At 40.1% G+C, this 21,153-nt stretch overlaps 2 protein-coding genes across 3 annotated transcripts; both read right to left on the bottom strand.

Annotated features, from left to right (window-relative positions):
- Positions 1-2,301: 2,301 nt before the first annotated feature.
- On the bottom strand, positions 2,302-6,331 carry LOC117290228 (cytochrome P450 2U1-like). Its single transcript, XM_033771491.1, has 3 exons — positions 5,820-6,331; positions 3,180-4,172; positions 2,302-2,502 (listed from the first exon to the last, which is right to left on the bottom strand). Exons 1-3 carry the CDS (start codon positions 6,172-6,174, stop codon positions 2,321-2,323), a joined length of 1,530 nt encoding a protein of 509 aa, XP_033627382.1. The 5' UTR covers positions 6,175-6,331; the 3' UTR covers positions 2,302-2,320.
- A 5,758-nt stretch (positions 6,332-12,089) lies between these two features.
- LOC117289920 (vitamin D(3) 25-hydroxylase-like) lies at positions 12,090-19,170 on the bottom strand. 2 transcript variants are annotated; one of them, XR_004518999.1, is made up of 4 exons: positions 18,588-19,170; positions 13,013-14,017; positions 12,680-12,833; positions 12,457-12,535 (listed from the first exon to the last, which is right to left on the bottom strand). XR_004518999.1 is itself a non-coding variant. In XM_033771118.1 (3 exons), the coding sequence occupies exons 1-3, from the start codon at positions 18,949-18,951 to the stop codon at positions 12,354-12,356; spliced, it is 1,551 nt and encodes a 516-aa protein (XP_033627009.1). In that variant the 5' UTR covers positions 18,952-19,170; the 3' UTR covers positions 12,090-12,353. The 2 variants fall into 2 exon arrangements, 1 of the variants encoding a protein (XP_033627009.1); XM_033771118.1 differs by lacking the exon at positions 12,680-12,833 and having other exon boundaries at positions 12,090-12,535.
- Between the last annotated feature and the right edge of the window lie 1,983 nt (positions 19,171-21,153).

Genomic DNA, 21,153 nt, shown 5'->3' with positions numbered 1-21,153 from the left:
TTTTCTCTAAGAATTATACATCGCACAAACACATAATGAAGATTCATTGGTTTAAAAAACAAAATTCTAAGCAGTCATTAAAAAATATCTGACCTTTCCGATAAAACACTAAGTTCTGCTTTGCTGTTATGAATGGTACAATACATGTTTTTTATTCTAGCGTTATACATCATACAAAAAATATAATGAAGATTTGTTGGTTTAGAATTTACTAAACGCTTTTGTCAACACTGATGGAAAACGTGGAAACGAAAACGAAATTGCTAAAAGAAGTTTAGGAGCTGTGCAGTTAGCCTAAAAATGTCTTTGCTTATTATGCTTACTTCCTGGCTTCCATTTTGGGATCATTATAAACGCACAGGAGTTTACTCCAAAAACATTGGAAAAAGAAGGAAACTTTTCAGTCCACCCAACACAGCACCATTTTAAGCTCTTCCATTAACTTTGATATTATATTTATACCAGTAAAAGGAATATTACAGAATTTGTAAGAAAAATTCGTCTAGGATCACAGATTTACATAAAACTTACAGAGTCTAATGATGATGATAGTAGGAAACATCCCTTGAAATATATCTGTATGAAGTCTTAGTATTTGATGAGAAATAATTTTAACATGTCAAGCAGTAAGCGTTTTTTTTTTAACTATTTTTTCGTGACCCAGATGGACGATTTTAAGCTTCTACCGGTATGTCAATTTATGTATATGGTGGATTATATAAAGTGCTTACATGTATACTGCCAGCAACTGTTTTGTTAGCAAAAAGCAATTTTGTAATGTTCCTTTAACATTGCTTGGATCATGACCTTTTCCCGCGTTATTTATTGTAAAATATCACAGTATTTATGAACAAACAAAAAAATATTATTATTTCATGATCTAAAGTCTTAACATTAAAAAGCAAAAGCTTAAAAAACGATTTGAACTATTTTTGTATGTTAAGCGCATTTATCTTTTTTTGGGGGGGGGGGGAAATGCGCTATAGAAGAGCTGGTAATTATTATTATTATTATTATTATTATTATTATTATTATTATTATTATTATTATTATTATTATTATTATTATTATTATTATTATTATTATTATTATTATTATTATTATTATTATTATTATTATTATTATTATTATTATTATTATTATTATTATTATTATTACTATTTACAATGTGCTGCTTATTGAACTTTCTGATTGCTGTGCAAAATGATGCAGTTGTAAATGTCACATGTTTCAATCGGCCAAAGCCATAAAAAAAAACTAGTAAAAATAATGTTTAAGCAAATGATTATGGTCACTGGGAGCAACACAGGTTTGTTTGTCTTTCTGATATAAGTTAAAATTAAATCTAGCGATAACAATTTGCCACGCTGTAAGAGGATCATATGTAGGCACCATACAAAATTGCCTTGAATTGATAATCGGCTAGCGCTTGACCGAAGCAGAAGATGTCCCAATCCAATTCAGACTGCTCTCTGTTTTTACAAAGTTTTGCATATATTTGTTCATTTGCACAAAGGATTTTGATAGGGAGCTTGCCATTTCCTAGAATGAGTTACCAAATGTAAAGTTATATAAGGATGAATTGGCAATATAACTATATTGTATTCCGTATTGATAACGGGAGTACAGCCGTTCCATTGGAACTCGAAAATTACATGCTGAGTAAAGCAAGTACAGAGCTACCCCGTTTTGTCAGAGAAATGGGCCGAAAGTGTAAAAAGAGGTCGATGTAAGACATGTTATAATATTCAAAACTCAAATGAAGTTGTCTGAGATTTATGATTTAAAAAACAACTGACACTCAAAAACCCAGTGATGCACATATTAAACGTGCATTCTGTCCTGCTCATCTGGAAAAAGAATGAAAGAAATTGATCATTTAAAAGAGGTCATGCCTGTTTTACTGAAAGCACTCATGTGTGTAGCTGTCCATGGAATGTTAATGCTTGACTGAATTTAAACATCTGAGTGAGTAGCAATGGGTTTTTAAAAGGCATTAATTATTTGATTGTTTTTCGTATTTCATGGGACAGCTTGCAAACTGAGTACCTTGATTAAAAATAGAAATTACTCCTCTAAGAAATGATCAAATTTTTGTTCATTCTTTTTTTTCTTGTTAAATTTAATATAATGCTTTACTGAACTTTTTGAGTGTCATTTGTTTGTTTTGAAAAACATCACCAATCCTGATCAACTTCTTTTTGACTTCTGCCTTTGATACTATGAAATGGAAACAAAACAGCCCTCAACTCACCTAGAAAGGATCTTAAAAAATTGAGTTGCGCTGTTTTGCCATGAAAGGCCATTGTAGGTTATAGCGTTAGTCACGTTTGATGGCACGTGTGTCAAAGGGAACTGGAGAGTGGGTTAAACCAGGTTTAGCCTTGAGGTTCAGCGGCGGTGAGTTGTCTGGTTTCTTGAACTCAAACCGATGCATGAAGTAACAGAAGAAGACGAAAATCTCCATCTTGGCCAGATGCTCGCCGATGCAGCTTCGCCGACCTAGATCATCAATGCATAAAATATAAATCATATGGTTAAAAAAAAAATCTTTGTAATTAACTTCTTCATTATCCACAATGCACATAATTTTCTCCAACTGCCTTTAGCTACCGGGCAATCTTGGTGGTCTAGTAGCAAAGACACTGATGTAGAGTTGCAAAGGTCGTTGGTTCGAATCCCACCGAGTAATGTGCTTGTGAATTTTTTTTCACAGAGCTTGGGGAAGTACTGAGCATATAGTGCTAACACACATCGGTGTACATGTATATGGGTAAAACCAAAATTATTATTCTCTATCCCAGAAGCAAATTTCCATCGATTAAATCGTTGCGGTACCCGCTGCTAATCGCTGCTAAACTATAGGATTCAAACTGCCTCTAGCTACCAGGCTTTTTTGGTGGTCTAGTTGGTAAGACACTGCTTCTGAATTGCAAAGGTCGTGGGCTTGAATATCGGTCATTCCATGTTCATGTTATAAACCCCATGTAAAGGGCTCTTTCCTCGAGCCCACCTGCGTTTGTGTTGGGCCTCAGTTTCTCCATACAAATAACAATGTGCACTGCTGTGTGGCGATGGCATCATAACAACTCAATAGTCCCTATAAAGAGTGTAAAATACTTCATCTTGGACAAAGACCGTAATGAAAATGTTTTGATGGGAAATCTTGGCTCACTCACCAGTACTGAATGGTATCAACTCCTCCGGTTTCACAGCCTTGCCTTCAGCGTTCAAAAATCTCTCAGGTTTGAACTCTAGTGGCTCAGGCCAAACACTCGGGTCTCGGAAGATGTTCCACAAGTTTGGGATCAGGATAGCGTCTTTAGGTATGTTGAAACCAGAGATCTTGGTGTCTTCGCTTGCACAGTGAGGGGGTCCAATGGCTGCAATGGAGGCCAAGCGCTGAACCTCTAATACGACAGCATAGGTGAAGTTTAGCCCGGGCTTGTCGGCCAGACGAGGCAACCGATTGCGACCAACTGTGGCGTCGATCTCTGCGTGGACACGCTTCTGGATGTCTGGGTAAGCCATCATGTACAAGATGCTCCACTGAAGTGTCGTGGCTGTTGTCTCCGTGCCGGCTGCAAACAGATTCACTATGGTCCCAATCATGTTGCATTCGTTGAGATGCCAATGCTTTGTTGATTTGTTAACCCCATCAGTGACCCTCTCTTCCGGTGAACCTTGGATCTCCAGTAGGTACGCATCAGTTAAATCTTTCACATTGTCAGCATCAAAATTCTCACGATGATTATCGATGATGTTCTTTAGAAACTGTGTGAGTTTTCCAAAATTGTTTTCTATTTCACCCAGTCCAGAGAAAGGAACATGACGAAAGTGGGGCGAGTAAAATGTCATTTTCAAGAACCCTGCTGGCCCAAGGAGTTGAACGTTGCGACTCAGAAGGGAGAGCAGTTCTGTGAATCTGCGGTCGGAGTACTCATAACGTTGTCCTAAGACCACGGCGCAGACAACGTTGGACACGGCATTGCTGAGGAGGGTCTTCGGGTTGAAAGGCTTCCCATCAAACTTGACCATCTCATCCATCAACGCTTTAGCCTCGGTGCCGATCTGATCCTCGAAGCTTGACCTTCCGACCCCAAAACTCCTTAGAACAGTCAGGCAGAAGCGTCGAAGCTCCACCCATCTCTCCCCTGATGCAGTAGCTACCCCTGTATATGAGGAAAATACAGTTTAACAAACTCCACTGGTTAAAGAGCTGATCTAAAAATCTGGTAATAAGAGCCATCAACTTTGTACTCCAAAAATTGTCAGTTAACATATGAATGTCTCGCCCCTACCTTCCTCAACCTAAAAAATCATTCTTTCAATCTAAATGTAGGATCCCCATCTTCTTGAGCTTCTTCAAAATCAACCTATTATTCTGAATGTCTTATCCCGTGTCATGGCCAAACGGTTCAGAGCACCGGTTTCAAGCTCTGGTGTTTGATCAGCAGAGTGTGGGTTTGAATCCCGGTTGTGACACTTGCTGTGTAAATTTGGGGAGTTAGTGATTTCTGCTCTACCGGCCAGGCTTCAGATTGATGATACCAAAGCCTACATCCGTATGGACTGTAAAAGGGGTAACCCTGTTTCAGCCCTAGGAGTAGGTGGCAACAGCCTCTAGAAAAAATAATTGTAGCCCACACCTTGAAGTGGCCTCCAGGCTTTGTGTCTCGCGACTTGCATTAAAAAAAAATTTTTTTTAAATCATCAATCCTCAAAACTTAACCCTGTTAATTTGAATGTAGGATCCCTACCCTACTTAATCCTCCAAAATGAACCTGTTAATCATATTATAAATCCTTACATTCTTCAATCCTCCCAATTCAACCTGTTGATCCAATTGTAGGGTCACTACCTTCCACAATAACTCTATTAATCTGAATGTTTGGAACCTTGTAATCTTAACTAGGGTCCCTTCTTTCCTCGATTCCTCTAAAATCAACCTATTAATCTGGGTGTCTGATCCCTTCCTTCCTCAATCCTGGTAATCTGATTCTAATACCTACTTTCTTAACTCCTCTCAAAATCAACCTATTAATCTGAATGCTGATCCCCACCTTCCTCAATCCTCCAAAATAATCAACCTGCTAATATGGATGTCTCATCCATACTTTCTTCAGCCCCATAAAACAATGTCTGATTCCTACTTTCTGTAAATCTAAATGTCTGAACCTTCCCAAATCATCTAAAACCAACCTGCTAACTTGGTTGTCTGATCCCTTCCTTCTTCGGTCCTACAAAATAAGTATATTTAAGATGCTTATTTTGTAGAATTGAAGAATCAGAATGTCTGATTCCTAAGTTCCTAAATCCTCCTAAATCAACCTGTTAAACTAATTCTGATCCACACCTTCTTCAATCCTTTAAAATCAACTTGTTAACCTGAAAGTATGGTCCCTTCCTTCCGAAATCTTCTAAAAACAGCCTTAATTTGAATGCTGATCCCTCTCTAAAACTTTAATCCATACCGCCGTTTTGACATTTTTGCGCCTCAGAATAGTTAAATCAAAACGTGCATCGACGACGCACCTGTATGTTATAATAGGTTACATTACTACTGGTGTTTCAAGTTTTATTAGGAAAAATAATTGGCATTGTACACGCAAGCAGAGTTCCTAGCTGCCCCGCCCCCCCTCTTCCTTCGAAACAGGGAGGTCTTTTTTTTTTTAGATCCACGAGGGCCTGCTTAATTTCAACTTGAAGTTCAAGAGCTGCAACTCAGCAGCAATATTATTGTGCAGCATTTGAATCGACAACGTACAATATTGTATTGCAAACAAGTATACTTCAAATCCAAAACGCCACCTTTTTACCTTCACTCTTTAGAAAGTCATTCAGAAGTAGCTTAGGTCGGTCACTCAGCTTCGGGTTGACAAATGCCTCTCTCACAGACGCGTAGTCGTTCAGGACAACAACAGTCTTGTTGAAAATCTTCACATGGAAAACCGTCCCGTACTTCTCGGCAAGCTTGGCGAAGATACGGTAGGGTTCCGTGCCCCGTCGTAACGCCTCCCATACAACAGCCATGACCGACCCGATGATGGGCACTCGGAGAGGCCCGGGTGGTAGGTTTCTCGGCTTCCTTGTCAGCCAGACAAGTACGAGGAGGACAAACACACCGAGGAGTGCTGTCTGGATGTCCAACAAGGAGCTCACAAGAAAAGACATGCTTATTTATGGTAGCTCCCGAAGGGGAAAGCAGGAGTGGTCCGAAGTTTGTATTGCGGTCTCGACTAAAAACTGAAAACTGAGCCAGTCGGTACACAATTGGCGGACGTGTATTTGTTGACTACACCCTCCACACGCAGATAATGACTTGCATAAACCAAATCCCTGTGCACGTCAAAAGATTGAAGGTCGAACTTTATTTACTTTTGTACTTATTCACCAACATAATAAAGGAGCAACAAAGAGCTTGTGAGGCTCGTATTCAAACCAGGGACCAAAATCCTTCGAGCTGTTTTAAAGGGAAGGTACACGTTTGGTAATATTGTCAAAGACCAGTCTTCTCACTTGGTTCATCTCAACATGAGCAATGAGGATTAAACAACAAGCATGTGAAAATTGGAGCTCTATAGGTCATTGAAGTTGCGAGAAAATGAAAGAAAAAATACCCTTGTTGGACGAATTTGTTTGCTTTCAGATAGGAATAAAAGACTTAACTAACAAGAAGTCTCTTATTATTTTAGTGAGAAGTTACCTCTGCCTCAAAAACTACGTTACTTCAGAGGGAGTTGTTTCCACAATGTTTTATACTATCAACAGCTCTCCAATGCTCGTTACCAAGTCAGTTTTTAAGTTAATATTTGTTTTGAGTAGTTACCAAACGTGTACCTTCCCGTTAATAATCCCATCGGGACTGATGTGGGTTTTTAAAACATTTTTGAAGTCATGTGTTTGCAACTCTCATAATGTTCTTTTCACCCTATTCCATATGCTGACCGCCAAGAAAGAACTTTTTATTTGTGTGTGTGTGTGTGGGGGGGGGGGGTGCTTATGAACTGGGGCACGGGGAGGCACACATCTGGTCCTGGACGCTTTTTGCTGGCCTTAAGCTCACGAGTGAATGTATGAACTTGCCAGTTATCTTTAACCTTATTCTATAACATGGCGTGGCAGGAGATTCTGTCCCCATGACAGCAAACTACTCTAGGTAGCGCCCTCTTTTGAATCCTCTTCCACCATCCACGTTAATTTCTAATTATTGAATCTCCGGCGGACAGAATTCCCTTTGACACTGGCGCCCGGAAATAGCTAGCCTTTAATCAAGGCGCACGCGGCGGTGGCACCCCCAGATATTACGCCGAAAAAAGACCAACGCGATGTGCGTGATATTAAGGGCTTGCCAGACATGTGGGGGTGTTGCGTGCGCCTTGACTCAAGGCTACACAATAGCAGGAATTCTGACAGCTGACCCCCTTTACTTTCTGTCGCGGTCCATAGCAAAACGTCTCTCTGCGAGATCCTACTTTGACTACTAGTAGTAATAGGGCCTACTACGTCCCATGTTTTTGGTTGCACATAAACCAAGTGTAAAAACCGTAAATTTCAGAGTGACCAAACCCTTTTCCAGGAGTCTCTCAGTTTTTGGCAATTTTAAAATATCAATCCGTTAAGCCATTCATGACACTCTTCGCTAATGAAAAACAAAAACAGAGAGTGCATCCCACACCGTTGTGGCAGAATTCAGTCCCCGGAAGTTCCCCCCCCCCCCCCCGGCAAACTGTGCGCAAACCTTTTCTGATAGCGCCCTCTTTTGAATCCTCCAGCCCATGTTAAGTTCCATTATGGGGGACAGAAATTATTGGGGCAGAGTTCCCTTGGGCACCGGTGTGGCAGTAGATTCAGTCCCCCGGATATTCTATCCCCGCCCCCCCTTGGCAAAATATGAACAACTTATTATAATAGCGCCCTCTTTTGAATAACAGCAGGGGCATCCCCTTTAAAGCCATTATACACTTTCGGTAAACAGTATTGTTCAAGCCCCACACTTCGTGTATCGCAACTTATACATAAAATAACAAACCTGTGAATATTTAGGCTCAATCGGTCATCGGAGTCGGGAGAAAATAACGGGAAAACCCACTCTTGTTTCCGCGCGTTTCGCCGTGTCACGATGTGTTTAAAAAAAATCCGTTATTCTCGCAATCGAGAATTGATATTTTAATGTTTTCTCAAAAAGTATAGCATTTCATGGAACAATAATATTTCAAGAGAAGTCTTTCACCATTACCTTCTGTAAACCCTGTAAATTATTTGTAAATCTGTGAACCTTTTTTTTCTGTATCGAAAATGTATAACGGCTTTAAGTGAACCGCTCTGCTGCCCCTTACCCAGGGCCTAATTTTAAAGCACTTAAAGGCACTGGACACTATTGGTAAGTACTCAAAGCAATTGTTAGCATATAAACTTATTTGGAACAAGCAATGGAGAACTGTTGATAGTAGAAAACATTGTGAGAACCGGCTCCCTCTGAAGAAACCTTCCGTTGCTTTACTATATAAACACAATGAATGACGGAACAATACAAATTCACCGTGAACGCGTTAAGATGGCCGCCTAAATTTCTTGCTAACATGTACGATACGTTTACACCTTAGCAAATATGTCTGCTACAGTAATCACGAACATATTGTTATTACATGGTGTTACCGCAAACTCTTCTATATCTTATTTCCACCATGCAAAGTTTCAAATCCTACTTAACTTCTTATCATAGTAAAATGCTTGTCGGTAGATAAAAGGAACTTGATTCTTCACAATGCACACACAGTGCCCCCAAAGTCCACTGAAAGTTTACTTTGATAACATTGTACTCAATACATAATAGGGGCCTACATTACGAACTTTTCCAAAATTGTGCGTGAATAGTACAAATATTTTTAATCAACCATTTTTATCATCCCTGTTTGCTACAACCTCGACAGTCAACTTTAAAGGGACACGTTGCCTTGGATCGGGCGAGTTGGTCTATGAAAAGAGTTAAAAACCGTGGTTTTTTTTTAAGTGCATATAACATGATAGAGTTAGAAAGAATGTTTTTTTAAGTAGAATATATATGATGCCAAAACAATGTCTCGAAATTCTTTACCCCGATGAAATTGCACGGTTTTCCTTATAGACCATGATGTGAACCTTGTTTACAATAAGTGTGACCTTGTACATTCTTTCAGTATTCTGGCAGGCAAGATACTACACTGGTCCTATGGGAAAGTTGACATTTTGTGACGTTATTTCCACATAAAACCAAGAGTTATGAAAGTAAAAGCTGGACAAGTGTTGAGATCTGCCCCTTTTCATCATATCAGGAGTTGATAAGAATTATAGAGTGCAATATCCACAAAATATAAGATTTTATGTTTTCTTCCATTGAGCTGTGTACAAATCAAGCCTACAGGAAGTCCACAGCTATGTGGCGTTTTTGTAAACATGTGATGTCACATCAGGTCACATCGCCTATACGCCGTGAACTAACTACAATTTGTGGAGTCAAACTGGCCGACCGTGTTATATAGTTCACAAAGTTAAAGTAAAACCACGCAATTTCGGGGCATATTTGTGTTGATCGTTATATTCTACCTTCAAAACATCTTTCTAACCATATGCATTTTACTCAGTTCTTTCCTGAGCAGTGTCTTACCAAACAAACCACCGAGATTGCCCGGTAGCTAATATGCCTGTAAAAAAGATCAAGGAACTCAGGAAAAGTAGCCTTCTATACTGCGTATATAGTACTTAGGCCTACACACATCGGTGTAAGGGTTAAACCAAACTAATATTCTTTATCCCGATGCAAATGTAACATCTACTCAATTGTATACGGTACTATACACACACGTATGAACTGTTATTTTGTTCTGCTTCATTAACGCAATTATAATTTTATCAGCCATAAATATTAATAAGCACCCCGTTACTGTACAATTTTAAAAATACAACATCAATACATTTACAAGTAGGCCGTTATATGGTTCTCATGCTTTTCAGTAGAGTCAGTAGGAACAATTGTTTCCTAACAATGCATGAACAGTGCCCAAAAGTCCGCCGGAAAACGCATTAGAGACACTGGACACTATTGGTAATTGTCAAAGACTAGTATTTTCACTTTGTGTATCTCAACATATGCATACAATAACAAACTAAATTTGAGCTGAATCGGTCGTCGAAGTTGCGAGATAATAATTAAATAAAAAACACCCTTGTCACACGAAGTTGTGTTCTTTCAGATGCTTGATTTCGAGACCTCAAATTCTAAATCTGGGGTCTCGAAACCAAACTCGCGGGTAATTACCTCTTTCTCGAAAACTACGTTACTTCAGAGGGAGCTGCTTCTCACAGTGTTTTATACTATCAACAGCTCCTCATTACTCGTTACCAAGTAAGGTTTTATGCTAGTAGTTTTTTTGCCTTTAATTGATAACATTGTATATATAGGCCCCCTATACAATACTTAATATATTTCATTAATTTAAAAAATAATTGTGCGTGAGTAAAAAGAATTATACTTTATCAACCATTTCCATTTATTAGCACCCATGTAAGCTACAACTTTAAATACACCTATAAAGTATTTGTGGAATACAGAAAACAAAACATTATATAGATTTAACTTTTTATTGATGTGCGTGAATCACACAATTGTAACTGTTTGTTAGCACCCTAAATTTGCATTAACTTCAAAAGTACAAGTTAATAAGTATGTCAGGTTCTCAGAAGACGGTTATAGTTAAGGTTGGGGTCAGAGTTGACAAATATTGAAAGTGCTCCGTAAATTCTACCGACGTGCTGTTTTAAAAATTTTCCCCGTAAAGATCATTTAAAAATAACGATAAACTTCGAAATTCACAAAGAAACCGAACAACCTGTAGAAGCATTTCAAAATATAAAAACAAAAATCAGCATGAAGATAAAAAGACAAAATAAAGATAAAAAGACAAAATAACACAAACGTCTGGAATACGCGTCACGTGTCACGCTCCGAAATGTAGTCATAGGGAGGTTAGCTGCACGTTCCGCGTGAACGTGATCGTCAAAAACTTGTGTCGTTAAAATCTCCCCTTTTTAGCTTACGTGAAGTTACCAGTTTTTACTTCAGGTACGTACGTGCGCGCAAACGTCATACGTGAGCATACAAAAAGCTCAAAGTGGCGATGTCACCCACCCAGAAATAACACTTCTTTTTGTTACGTGCACGTAACAAATTTGCTCGCACAACGTGCAGCAAACTTCGCTATGTAATCGGCGCTCTCCGAATGCTTCGCAGCGTCGTTCCCAAAATAATCGCTCCCGCCCGTGTGTCCAAACCCAAACGAGGCAAGGTCGTGTCATTGCGAACAGGCTGGTGCCTACATGGAGTCTCCACATTGTTCGGAGTTTTTATTTAATGGAAGTTTCATAGTGTGTGGTGGACGAGTTTCCGTGTATTTGTTGTGTGTGAATTTTGTTTAAAGAAAGAAACACGTTGCCTTGGATCGGCCGAGTTGGTCTGAAAAAGCGTTTGTTACTGTTTGTTATAAAACATAAAGATGTTGTAAAAGTAGAACACAACGATCCACACAAACATGTCTCGAAATTGCACGGTTTTCCTTTTACCTCGTCGACTAACACGGTCAGCCATTTATGGATTTTTGACTCCCATAAATGGCCGACCGTGCTAGTTCGCAAAGTAAACGAAAAACCACGCAATTTCGAGGCAAATTTTGTGTGGACCATTGTACTCATTGTACCAGTTCTTATCTTATCTTGTCTTATCTACTTTTTAAACATCTTTCCAACCATATATTCTTTTACGCTTTTTAAAGACCAACTCGTCCGATCCAAGGCAACGTGTACATTTAAATAGAATGACAAGGATCTATGTGTGATTTTTTTTCACCAAACCCAAGCTCTTGTGTTGTCAGCAGCAGAGTGTGCATGGGTTCGAATTCTGCTGATGACATCTGTACCCTTGAGAGAGGCACCACACCATAATAGGAGACTTTCCAACGCTAGTTGGCAGCAGACATACCGGGTAAATTTCCATTGTTTACGTAGTTCTGAACATGCGCATAATTCTGAGAACAATGGATTTACCCGGTAAGTCTGCTGCCCTCTATCGTCCCAGAAAGTCTCCCATTGCTTCGTCAAAACATGTGAAGATATAAAATGCATTTTTCTCTCTACCATACGGACAGTGGTGGATAACCCTGTTTCAGCCACTTGAGTAGGTGCTGAATCTGCAGCTATGGGCACAGTTGACAGCCAGAATCAGTTATATCTCCCTATTTCTATCAAAGTTGTGTGTAGAGCATCTGAACTTCAACTCAAGTATATCAAAATAAATCCGTACCATTCACCATGTTGCAAAATCAGTCTCGAAGTATCGCACACGTATCGAATGGTAATGGATACCTAGTCAACCCGACCATCGCCTCGAACGTCAGCGGTGCCGAGTCCTCTGGCTTCCTAAAGGTGAATTGATGCATGAAATACGTGAAGAAAATGAAAAGCTCCATCTTGGCAAGGTGCTCGCCAATACAACTCCTTCGACCTTTGGATTAAGGAACAGTGAAAAAAAAGGTTGCATTAGCAATGGGGAACTTTAAGGACACTAAGGCAGCATACTTACCGGGTCTATACATTGTCCACAGTAATGTGCGCGTGCTCCAGAGCTATGTAAACAATGGAAAGTTACCTGGAGTCTGCTGCCACCTAGCGTTCCAACATCGCCCATGTATACTGGTATCGACTCCATGTTGTCATGTCAAGACGAGGCGAATGGGTGTAGGGTCTTGATTAGCACTGAGTTAGGGAAATCATCATGGTTTTACTATAACACCAATCCAAGTCTGGAAGAATAAGAGGGTGGATTAAAACATATTTTGGGCGTAACATTTTCCAATGGAAGTGCCCTCTGCAAAAAATAAATGGCCTCGCCCTCTCAAAGAAGACACCCCAGGCCCGAGCCTTTTAGAGCTGGAAGGATGTTGATGATCTGGTTTTGATGAAGAGTGTAAACATGGCTTACCTATACTAAATGGAATTAACTCGTCCGGCTTAACAGCTTTGCCGTTTGCGTCGAGGAACCTCTCCGGTTTGAACTTCGCTGGTTCAGGCCACACCTTCTCGTCTCGAAACAATGCCCACAGATTCGCCATGAGAATCGTCTCTTTGTGAATTGCAAATCCCCGTACTTCGGTATCAGCCGAGGCGAAGTGAGGCATACCAAGCGGGACAACTACGGAGATCCTCTGGACTTCCCACAGGACAGCCTGGGTGAAGTTCAGCCCGGGTTTGTCGGCCAGTCTCGGCAGGCGATTGCGACCTACCACGGTGTCAATCTCGTCCTGGACTCTTCTTTGGATGTCCGGATATGCCATCATGTAGACAACTGCCCATAGCAGAGTCGTGGCTGTAGTCTCCATCCCAGCCGCAAAGAGGTTGCCCAAAGTGCCGACAATGTTGTTGTCATTAAGATGAGGGTGTTTTAATGTCCCGGAGTGTTCTGTTACGGAGGCCTGTGATGAGACTAGCGAGCCATTCGCCTCCTCGTTGTGGATAATCTCCATCAAGTACGCATCGGTGAAGTCTTGTAGATTGTACAGGTCGAAGTTCAATCGGTGTGACGCAACGACGTCCAACAGGAAACTCCGGAACTCTCCGAAGGTAGCGAAGATTTCGGTTTTATTCCCGGTGAAAACACGCATAGCCGGTATGGCGTTCTTAAGTCCGCCCGATCCGATGTGGTTCACGATCCGGTGAATGACCCGCATGAGGTTGGTGAACGTCGGGTCCGAGTACTCGTAACGCTTGCCCACGACCACGGAGCAGATGACGTTGGCGACGGCATTGCCGAAGATGAGCTTGGGGTTGAATCCTTTCCCCTTGTGACTTGATATCTCCCGGATGAGGGCTTGAGCCTCCGTGCCGATCCGGTGCTCGAAGGTGGCCCTGCCGACACCGAGACTGCGGAGCACAGTCAGTGAAAACTGCCGGAGATCTTTCCACTTCTTCCCGGATGACATGGCGACGCCTGCAGGACGAATTTCAAGATAAATTCCCGTTGGACACAGTACTTTGTAAATGCTTTGAATGTGTAAACAAGACTATGAAATTTAAACAAACACAAAAAAAAAAAAAAAACAACAACAAACAAATAATAACACACCAAAAACAACCCTAACAAACACCAAAAAACACCCTCAACACACACACCAACAAACAACGAACAACCGAACACCCCACCAATGAAACACCCTCTTTAATTATTATTAAATCCTTTAATAAATTCTATATCCTATAGTTATGTAGATTTGTATCATAAAAATAGTGTCTGTCAGTAATGCTTCTCATATTCAAATTGTTGAGGAAAAAAATGGCATTATTTTGTGCATTATAATACCTGAAGCTGCTGACGTTTTTACCAAGTCAGTTTAATTGCCATTGGTTTCAGGGTGATAACCAAAATGTATAATACGCTTTAAAGTGTGTTTTCCCTTCGGGAACTGTGCTCTTTTTGTACACAATCATTTGTAAACGGAACTAAACGTCCTAAAATTGGTTTTCCCCATAAATTTGGGGGGAAAATTTGTTCCTTCCTTTTCCAAGGCATAACAAAAATACAAAGATTGTATACAAAATACAGGATTTCAGAACAGATCTTAAGTTACAACATAACGACAGGCAAGGACGAAACGGGACTAACAAACAAAGAAAACGCTACTTGACAAACTGGAACGCAACAAGAGAAACTAAAAAAGGTGAAGGATAATAAATAGGAGAAGCTTGTCACTTGTTCAATGCCTTTCACACGAAGTCCCGGATGTGGGGGGGGGGGGAAGGTTACACATGTCTATAGCCAATTTAACTTTTAGCTTCGTTGGGCAGGGCGGAACCCCATGCGGTGAATAAATAACAAAAAACGTAGCATTGTTTGTCTCTCGAGCAGAAACTTCAATGACATGGGTGCGCCATGTATGATTATTCTATCTGCCGGTGGTGGCAAACTGTGAGCTTCTTGCTTTGCTTTAAAGGCCATGAACACTATTGGTAAATACTCAAAATAATTGTAAGCATAAAAACTTATCTTGGTAACGAGCAATGGAGAGCTGATGATAGTATAAAATATTGGCTCCCTCTGAAGCAATGTAGTTTTGAGTAAGGGGAATTTCTCATTCAATTAATATTAAACGACTTAATCAGACCTGAAGCCCGTTTTCGGCATTTGAAAGCACACCAATTATTTTGTTCAACTGAGTGTTTTTTCTTTCATTATTTCTCTTGCAATTGACCATGAGCCAAAATTTTCACAGATTTGTTATTCTTTGCATTGGTATACACCAACGTGCCTGAAACTTCACGGAGGGAACCAAGGTGATTGCCTCCGTGCCCCCGATTGTGTCCATGCCCCCATTGCCTTGGTGCATTTAAATGCTACAGTAACAATTTGCTAATTCCTCGTAGGGTGCCCTTTACAAGGAGAAAATCCCCTGGTGCTCTTGACCTTTCAGAAGCATACAGGCCTGCACCAAGTGAGAATACTGGTACTTGACAATTACAAAAGGTGTCCAGGGATGGGTTTCACAAAGAGTTAAAACCTAGTCTTGTCTCGAGTTAGGACGACTTACTCGTCCTGAATTAGGACTAGTCATACATTTTTGAACTCTTCGTAAAAGTTGATTGAACCCTGGGTGGACCATGGGTGAACCAAAGATATGTAAACATTAACCGAGTCCCACAGTGGAGGCACGTATATTTGAACTTGACAGAGACAACAAACAGAGAACAAAACACCGACTGAGCCCGAGCTTGCACCCCCTATCCTAACGCGTACAATTCCTAATCAAGGACTGTCAATGTATAAGAGAAGTACGTTTCGTATCACTCTTAAACTTAAAGAACACGTTGCCTTGGATCGGACGAGTTGGTCTATAAAAAGCGTTTGTAACCGTTTGTTATAAAATGCATATGGATAGAAAGATTTTTTTAAAGTAGAATACAATGATCCACACAAATTTGCCTCGAAATTGCGTGGTTTTCCTTTAACTCTGCGAACTAACACGGTCGGCCATTTATGTGAGTAAAAAAATTGACTGTCATAAATGGCCGACCGTGTTAGGTAAAAGGAAAACCGTGCATTTTCGAGGCATGTTTGTGTGGATCATTGTATTCTACTTTTACAACATCTTTCTACCCATATGCATTTTATAACAAACGCTTACAAACGCTTTTCAAAGACCAACTCGACCGATCCAAGGCAACGTGTTCCTTTAATGGCAATACAACTGTTGGTTAAAAACCTACAATAGTTTTCGATGTAAAAGCATTTGGAGAAACATTTCTCTTCGAAGGCAAAACTATATCACTTTTTATGCCCCAACATTTGAATCTGAAAAGCGTTGCCGCAGTAACATCTTTCAGGTTATATATACATGTATTGGGAAGATCAATCGTTTGCTTTCAGAGTTTTATTGTCCTTAGTATATAGCAATCACTTGATAAATGATATCAGCTGTTGTTTTTTTAAATCTTTGTACGAAACGGCTCCCTCTGAAGTAACGTAGTTTTAGAGAAAGAGGTAATTTCTCACTCAAATAGAAAAAGACTCAGCTCAAGCCTCTTATTATGCATCTAAAAAGCACACTAAATAATGCAACAAGTGTGTTTGTTTCTGTGATTATTTTCTTGCACATTCATTCGATGACCAATAGAGCCCAAACTTTCACAGGTTAGTTGTTTTATGAATACGTTGGGATGCACCGAGTGAGAAGACTGGTCTTTGACAACATACCAAACGTGTCAATTGGGTGTGTAGACATACAGAAAAATTTTAATACCCAAACCTTATAGAGTCGTATAATAGTATCACGTCCACAATTGTCTCGAAATGGTTTATATAGAAATAAGTCCTTCACTCTTCTTTTTGATCTATGGTCCAATGAGTACGGACAGATACCTATATGTATGGTCCAACCTTAGACCCATGGCAAAGTACACGTGTGCGTTGTACTATAACCTTGGATTCATAATAAAGAGTATTCCTACACACCCTTGTGATGTTTACAAAGCCCGTTCCCCTTCAACACTTTAAGAGATGCGACACAGCAGGAGTACGAGTCCTTGCCCTTAGTCTGATATGTTTATACCTCCATGGAGGTAGTGTATACCTCAATGAAGGTTGTTTCTACATCCAAAAAAGAGGAGTAAGAGAAGACACTGGACACAATTGGTAATTGTCACAGACCAGCCTTCTCACTTGCTGTATCTCAACATATGCATAAAATAACAAACCTGTGAAAAATTGAGCTCAATCGGTCATCGAAGTTGCGAGATAATAATGAAAGAAAAATAACCATTGTCACACGAAGTTGTGTGCGTTTAGATGGTTGATTTCGAGACCTCAACTTCTAAATCTGAGGTATCGAAATCAAATTCGTGAACAAAATTACTTCTTTCTCGAAAAGTACTCCACTTCAGGCTTTATAGTGATAAATATTTTGAGTAATTACATTAACCGCCACCATTCGGTAGATGAAGAGTTCATTCACTATCGTATTCAATTCAAAATTATTTTATTGACAGTCAAGGCCCTTCGTGACCTCGCTCACATCATTGGAATAATTGATAGGATGCATACTAAAGGCACTGCAGTCGATTTCACGAAACGCTAGGATCAATCCTATCTCGAGTAAGGACGAGTAACCCGTCCTAACTTAGGATGAGTTCAATGCGTCCTACCATGGAGGAATAACTTATTCCTCCATGGTCCTACGTATTTGGATACGGAACTGAACCCGTCCTAAGTCCTAAGATTAATCCTGAGTTAGGAAGAGTTTGGTGAAATCGACGGCTGGACACCTTTGGGAAGTGTTAAAGACCAGTATTCTCACTTTGGTGCATACCAACATATGCATCAATACTGTGAAAATTTGGACTCAATTGGTCATCCAAGTTGCTAGAGAATAATGAACGAAAAAACACCCTTGTTACACAAAATGTGTATTTTCAGAGGCCCCAAAAGGGCCTCAGCTGAAGTTGTTATATTAACTGGGTGAGAAACTACCTCTTTCTCATAAAACGTTACTTCAGAGAGCCATTGCTCACACTGTTGCGTACTATTAATCCACTGCTCATTACCAAGTATACGGTTTTTATGCAAACAATTACTTTGAGTATATAGGCCAATAGTGTACAGTGCCTTTTAATACCATTCTAGCTTTTCCACTGCGTTCCCGCCCAAACAGGTTATTCTGACTTACCCAAAATGTAAAATGCAAAGATCAACTTGGTACAGAATGGAATGGACTACCCTCTCACATTCAATCGATTCAGTCTATTCCTGTTTATAAGACTAAGCTAAATGCTTTTTTTTTTTAAACAAGCTTTGGGCTAATGGTTGTATGTACATGTATATGTGTACTTTGTGATTTGTTTTGACTCCATTGTGCAGACTTTGTTTGACATTATAGATATGCGTATATAATGCGCTTTTGAAAGTGTCAGGGTGAAATACGCACAATAAAGTGGTTCAATGAATATTGTTGGTTATAATTATATAACCATTAAAATCATGAACACTGAAAAGAAAGTCTGAACTTTCCTACCTTCGCTTTTCATTGCCTCAGCTATCAGTGTCTTCGGTGGTCGATCACTCAAATGGGGATTCTGGAAAGCCTGTTTAACAGATGCGTAGTCGTTCAGAATGACAAGTGTCTGATTCACCACGTTAAAGCCGAAGATTGGACCGAATCTCCGGGTGAGCTTAGTGAAGAGAAGATGCGGGTGGGACCCTCCCCGTATCTCGAGGAGGATCCGGGGTAGGAGTCCGAGCAGGGGCCATCCCCACGGCCCCGGTGGAAGCTTCTTCATGGACTGATGATGACGGTAGTACCACCAGAAAGTCAGGATCGCCAGTACAAATGCAATGTACAAACCGAGATCGAGATGACTTCCCGTTATCAGAGCCATTACGAAGTATTGCTTTTCGTATGCAATATGAAAATACCCTTGACTTGGTAGGCGATGGCCTACATGTAAATGCTCTCTTTGAGAGCTTAGACGACTGGTGCTAGCTCACTGAGAAACTCACCCGACTCACTGATGCGATGAGCATGGTGAAGATCCCCAGAGCGGGTTTGCTTCGTATACCTCTACAGAATTAACCGCCACAGTCGAGTTATTTGACTTGCGAGGTTAGTGACTATTGCCATGCTGCATGCACAATGCTGACTGCTGACGAACACTCCACTTCTGGGTCAAAGTACGCTGCCAAAGAGGTCCTACTTTTAGAGGAAAGCGTACGTCAACGAAACTCAAAACAGGCCTCGGGGTGAAAGTGCTTTCCATGGAGGTATAGGCACAAGTATGATATTATTAAAGGGAGTGAGCACTATTGGTAATTACTCAAAATAATTATTATCATAAAGCCTTTCTTGATTACGAGTAATGGGGGAGGTTGATAGAATAAAACATTGTGAAAAACAGCTCCCTCTGAAGTGACGTATAGTTTTCGAGACAAAAAAGTAATCATAATTTGATTTCGAGACCTCAGATTTATAATTTGAGGTCTCGAAATCAAGCATCTGAACGCACACAACTTCGTGTGACCATGGGGCGACAGGGGTGTTTTTTTCTTCCTTTCATTAAAGGAACACGTTGCCTTGGATCGGTCGAGTTGATCTTTGAAAAGCATTTTTTAACCGGACTCCCTTAAATGGCTGACCGTGTTAGTCGACGAGGTATTTTTATGGAAAACCGTGCAATTTCGAGGCATGCTTGTGTTGATCATTGTATTATACTTTAACAACATCTTTCCAACCATATGCATTTTATAAAAAAACGGTTACTACATTTGTTATAGACCAACTCGTCCGATCCAAGGCAACGTGTTCCTGCAATATCTCGCAATTTCGACGACCGATTGAGCTCAAATTTTCACAGGTTTGTTAATGTATGCATAATGTTGAGACACACCAACTGTGAAGACTATATAGTCTTTGACCAATGGGGTCAAGTGTCTTTAATCCCTAATGAATAGAGTAAGTATATTGTGGCTAATGTTGCCAGCTGGGTATATGTATAAACCTAAAAGTCAATGTAAAATACTTCCTTTAAAGACACTGATGGACACCATGCATGCTGGACACCTTTGGTAATTGTCAAAGACCAGTCTTCTTATACTTGGTGTATCTCAACACATGCACAACAACAAACCTACGACAATTTGAGCTCAGTGGTCGTCGAACTTGCAAGATAGCAATTGAAGAAGTTCTGAGGTCTCGAAATCAAATTCAAATATTATTTAAGTGAGAAATTACTTCTTTCTCAAGAAATATACGTTCTTCAGAGGGAGCTGTTTCTCACGATGTTTTATACTATCGAATTTCATAGAGCTGCTAAGCACTGCTTAGAATGAAATTTCTGCCTCGATCAAACAAGATTACCAACCATATTTCCACATGATGTTCAGTATGAGCAAGCAACAGCTGAAAACCAGTAACGTGCAATGTGCCAAAAATGGAAATTTTGCTGCAAATCCTGTTTTTATCGAGGAAGAATGTTCATGCTAAGCAAATTTGTGTGCTAAACGGCTCCATGAAATTTGGCCCAGCTCTCCACTACTCATTACCAAGTAATTTTTTATGCTAACAAATATTTTAAGTAATTACCAATAGTGTCCAGTGCCTTTCAGTCAAGTCAAACATGAGTAAAATAATAAACTAAATATACAAGGTTCTTGACATTTAAAGTTAGATCGTTTACAGCATCAAAGCATTTTTTTTTAACCCAAGGGCACAAAGACCCAGTAAATGTGTTGTCTAATAATGTATGGGGACATGCTCTTGCACACAGTAATAAAAAGGGCGCACCCCACTTAAAGGAACACGTTGCCTTGGATCGGTCGAGTTGGTCTTTGAAAAGCGTTTGTTATAAAATGCATATGATTAGAAAGATATTTTAAAAGTAGAATATAATGATCCACACAAGTATCACTCGAAATTGCGTGGTTTTCCTTTTATCTCGTCGACAAACACGGTCGGCCATTTATGGGAGTCAAATTGTTGACTCCCATAAATGGCCGACCGTGTTAGTTCGCAAAGTAAAAGGAAAACCATGCAATTTCGAGCATCTTTCTACCCATATGCATTGTATAACAAACGGTTACAAACG

Source organism: Asterias rubens, chromosome 5 (genome assembly GCF_902459465.1).
Source record: "Asterias rubens chromosome 5, eAstRub1.3, whole genome shotgun sequence".
Taxonomy (NCBI): Eukaryota; Metazoa; Echinodermata; class Asteroidea; order Forcipulatida; family Asteriidae; genus Asterias; species Asterias rubens.
Note: the sequence above shows the minus strand (reverse complement) of the source record. Positions and strands in the feature narration are given on the sequence as shown.

Coding starts and splice junctions, on each gene's coding strand:
- LOC117290228 (XM_033771491.1), bottom strand. CDS start 6,174: ATGTCTTTTCTTGTGAGCTCCTTGTTGGACATCCAGACAGCACTCCTC. Junction 4,173..5,819: donor TGACTTTCTAAAGAGTGAAG/GTAAAAAGGTGG, acceptor CCTCATATACAG/GGGTAGCTACTGCATCAGGG. Junction 2,503..3,179: donor GTTGATACCATTCAGTACTG/GTGAGTGAGCCA, acceptor TTGATGATCTAG/GTCGGCGAAGCTGCATCGGC.
- LOC117289920 (XM_033771118.1), bottom strand. CDS start 18,951: ATGGCTCTGATAACGGGAAGTCATCTCGATCTCGGTTTGTACATTGCA. Junction 14,018..18,587: donor TGAGGCAATGAAAAGCGAAG/GTAGGAAAGTTC, acceptor TTCGTCCTGCAG/GCGTCGCCATGTCATCCGGG. Junction 12,536..13,012: donor GTTAATTCCATTTAGTATAG/GTAAGCCATGTT, acceptor CTTAATCCAAAG/GTCGAAGGAGTTGTATTGGC.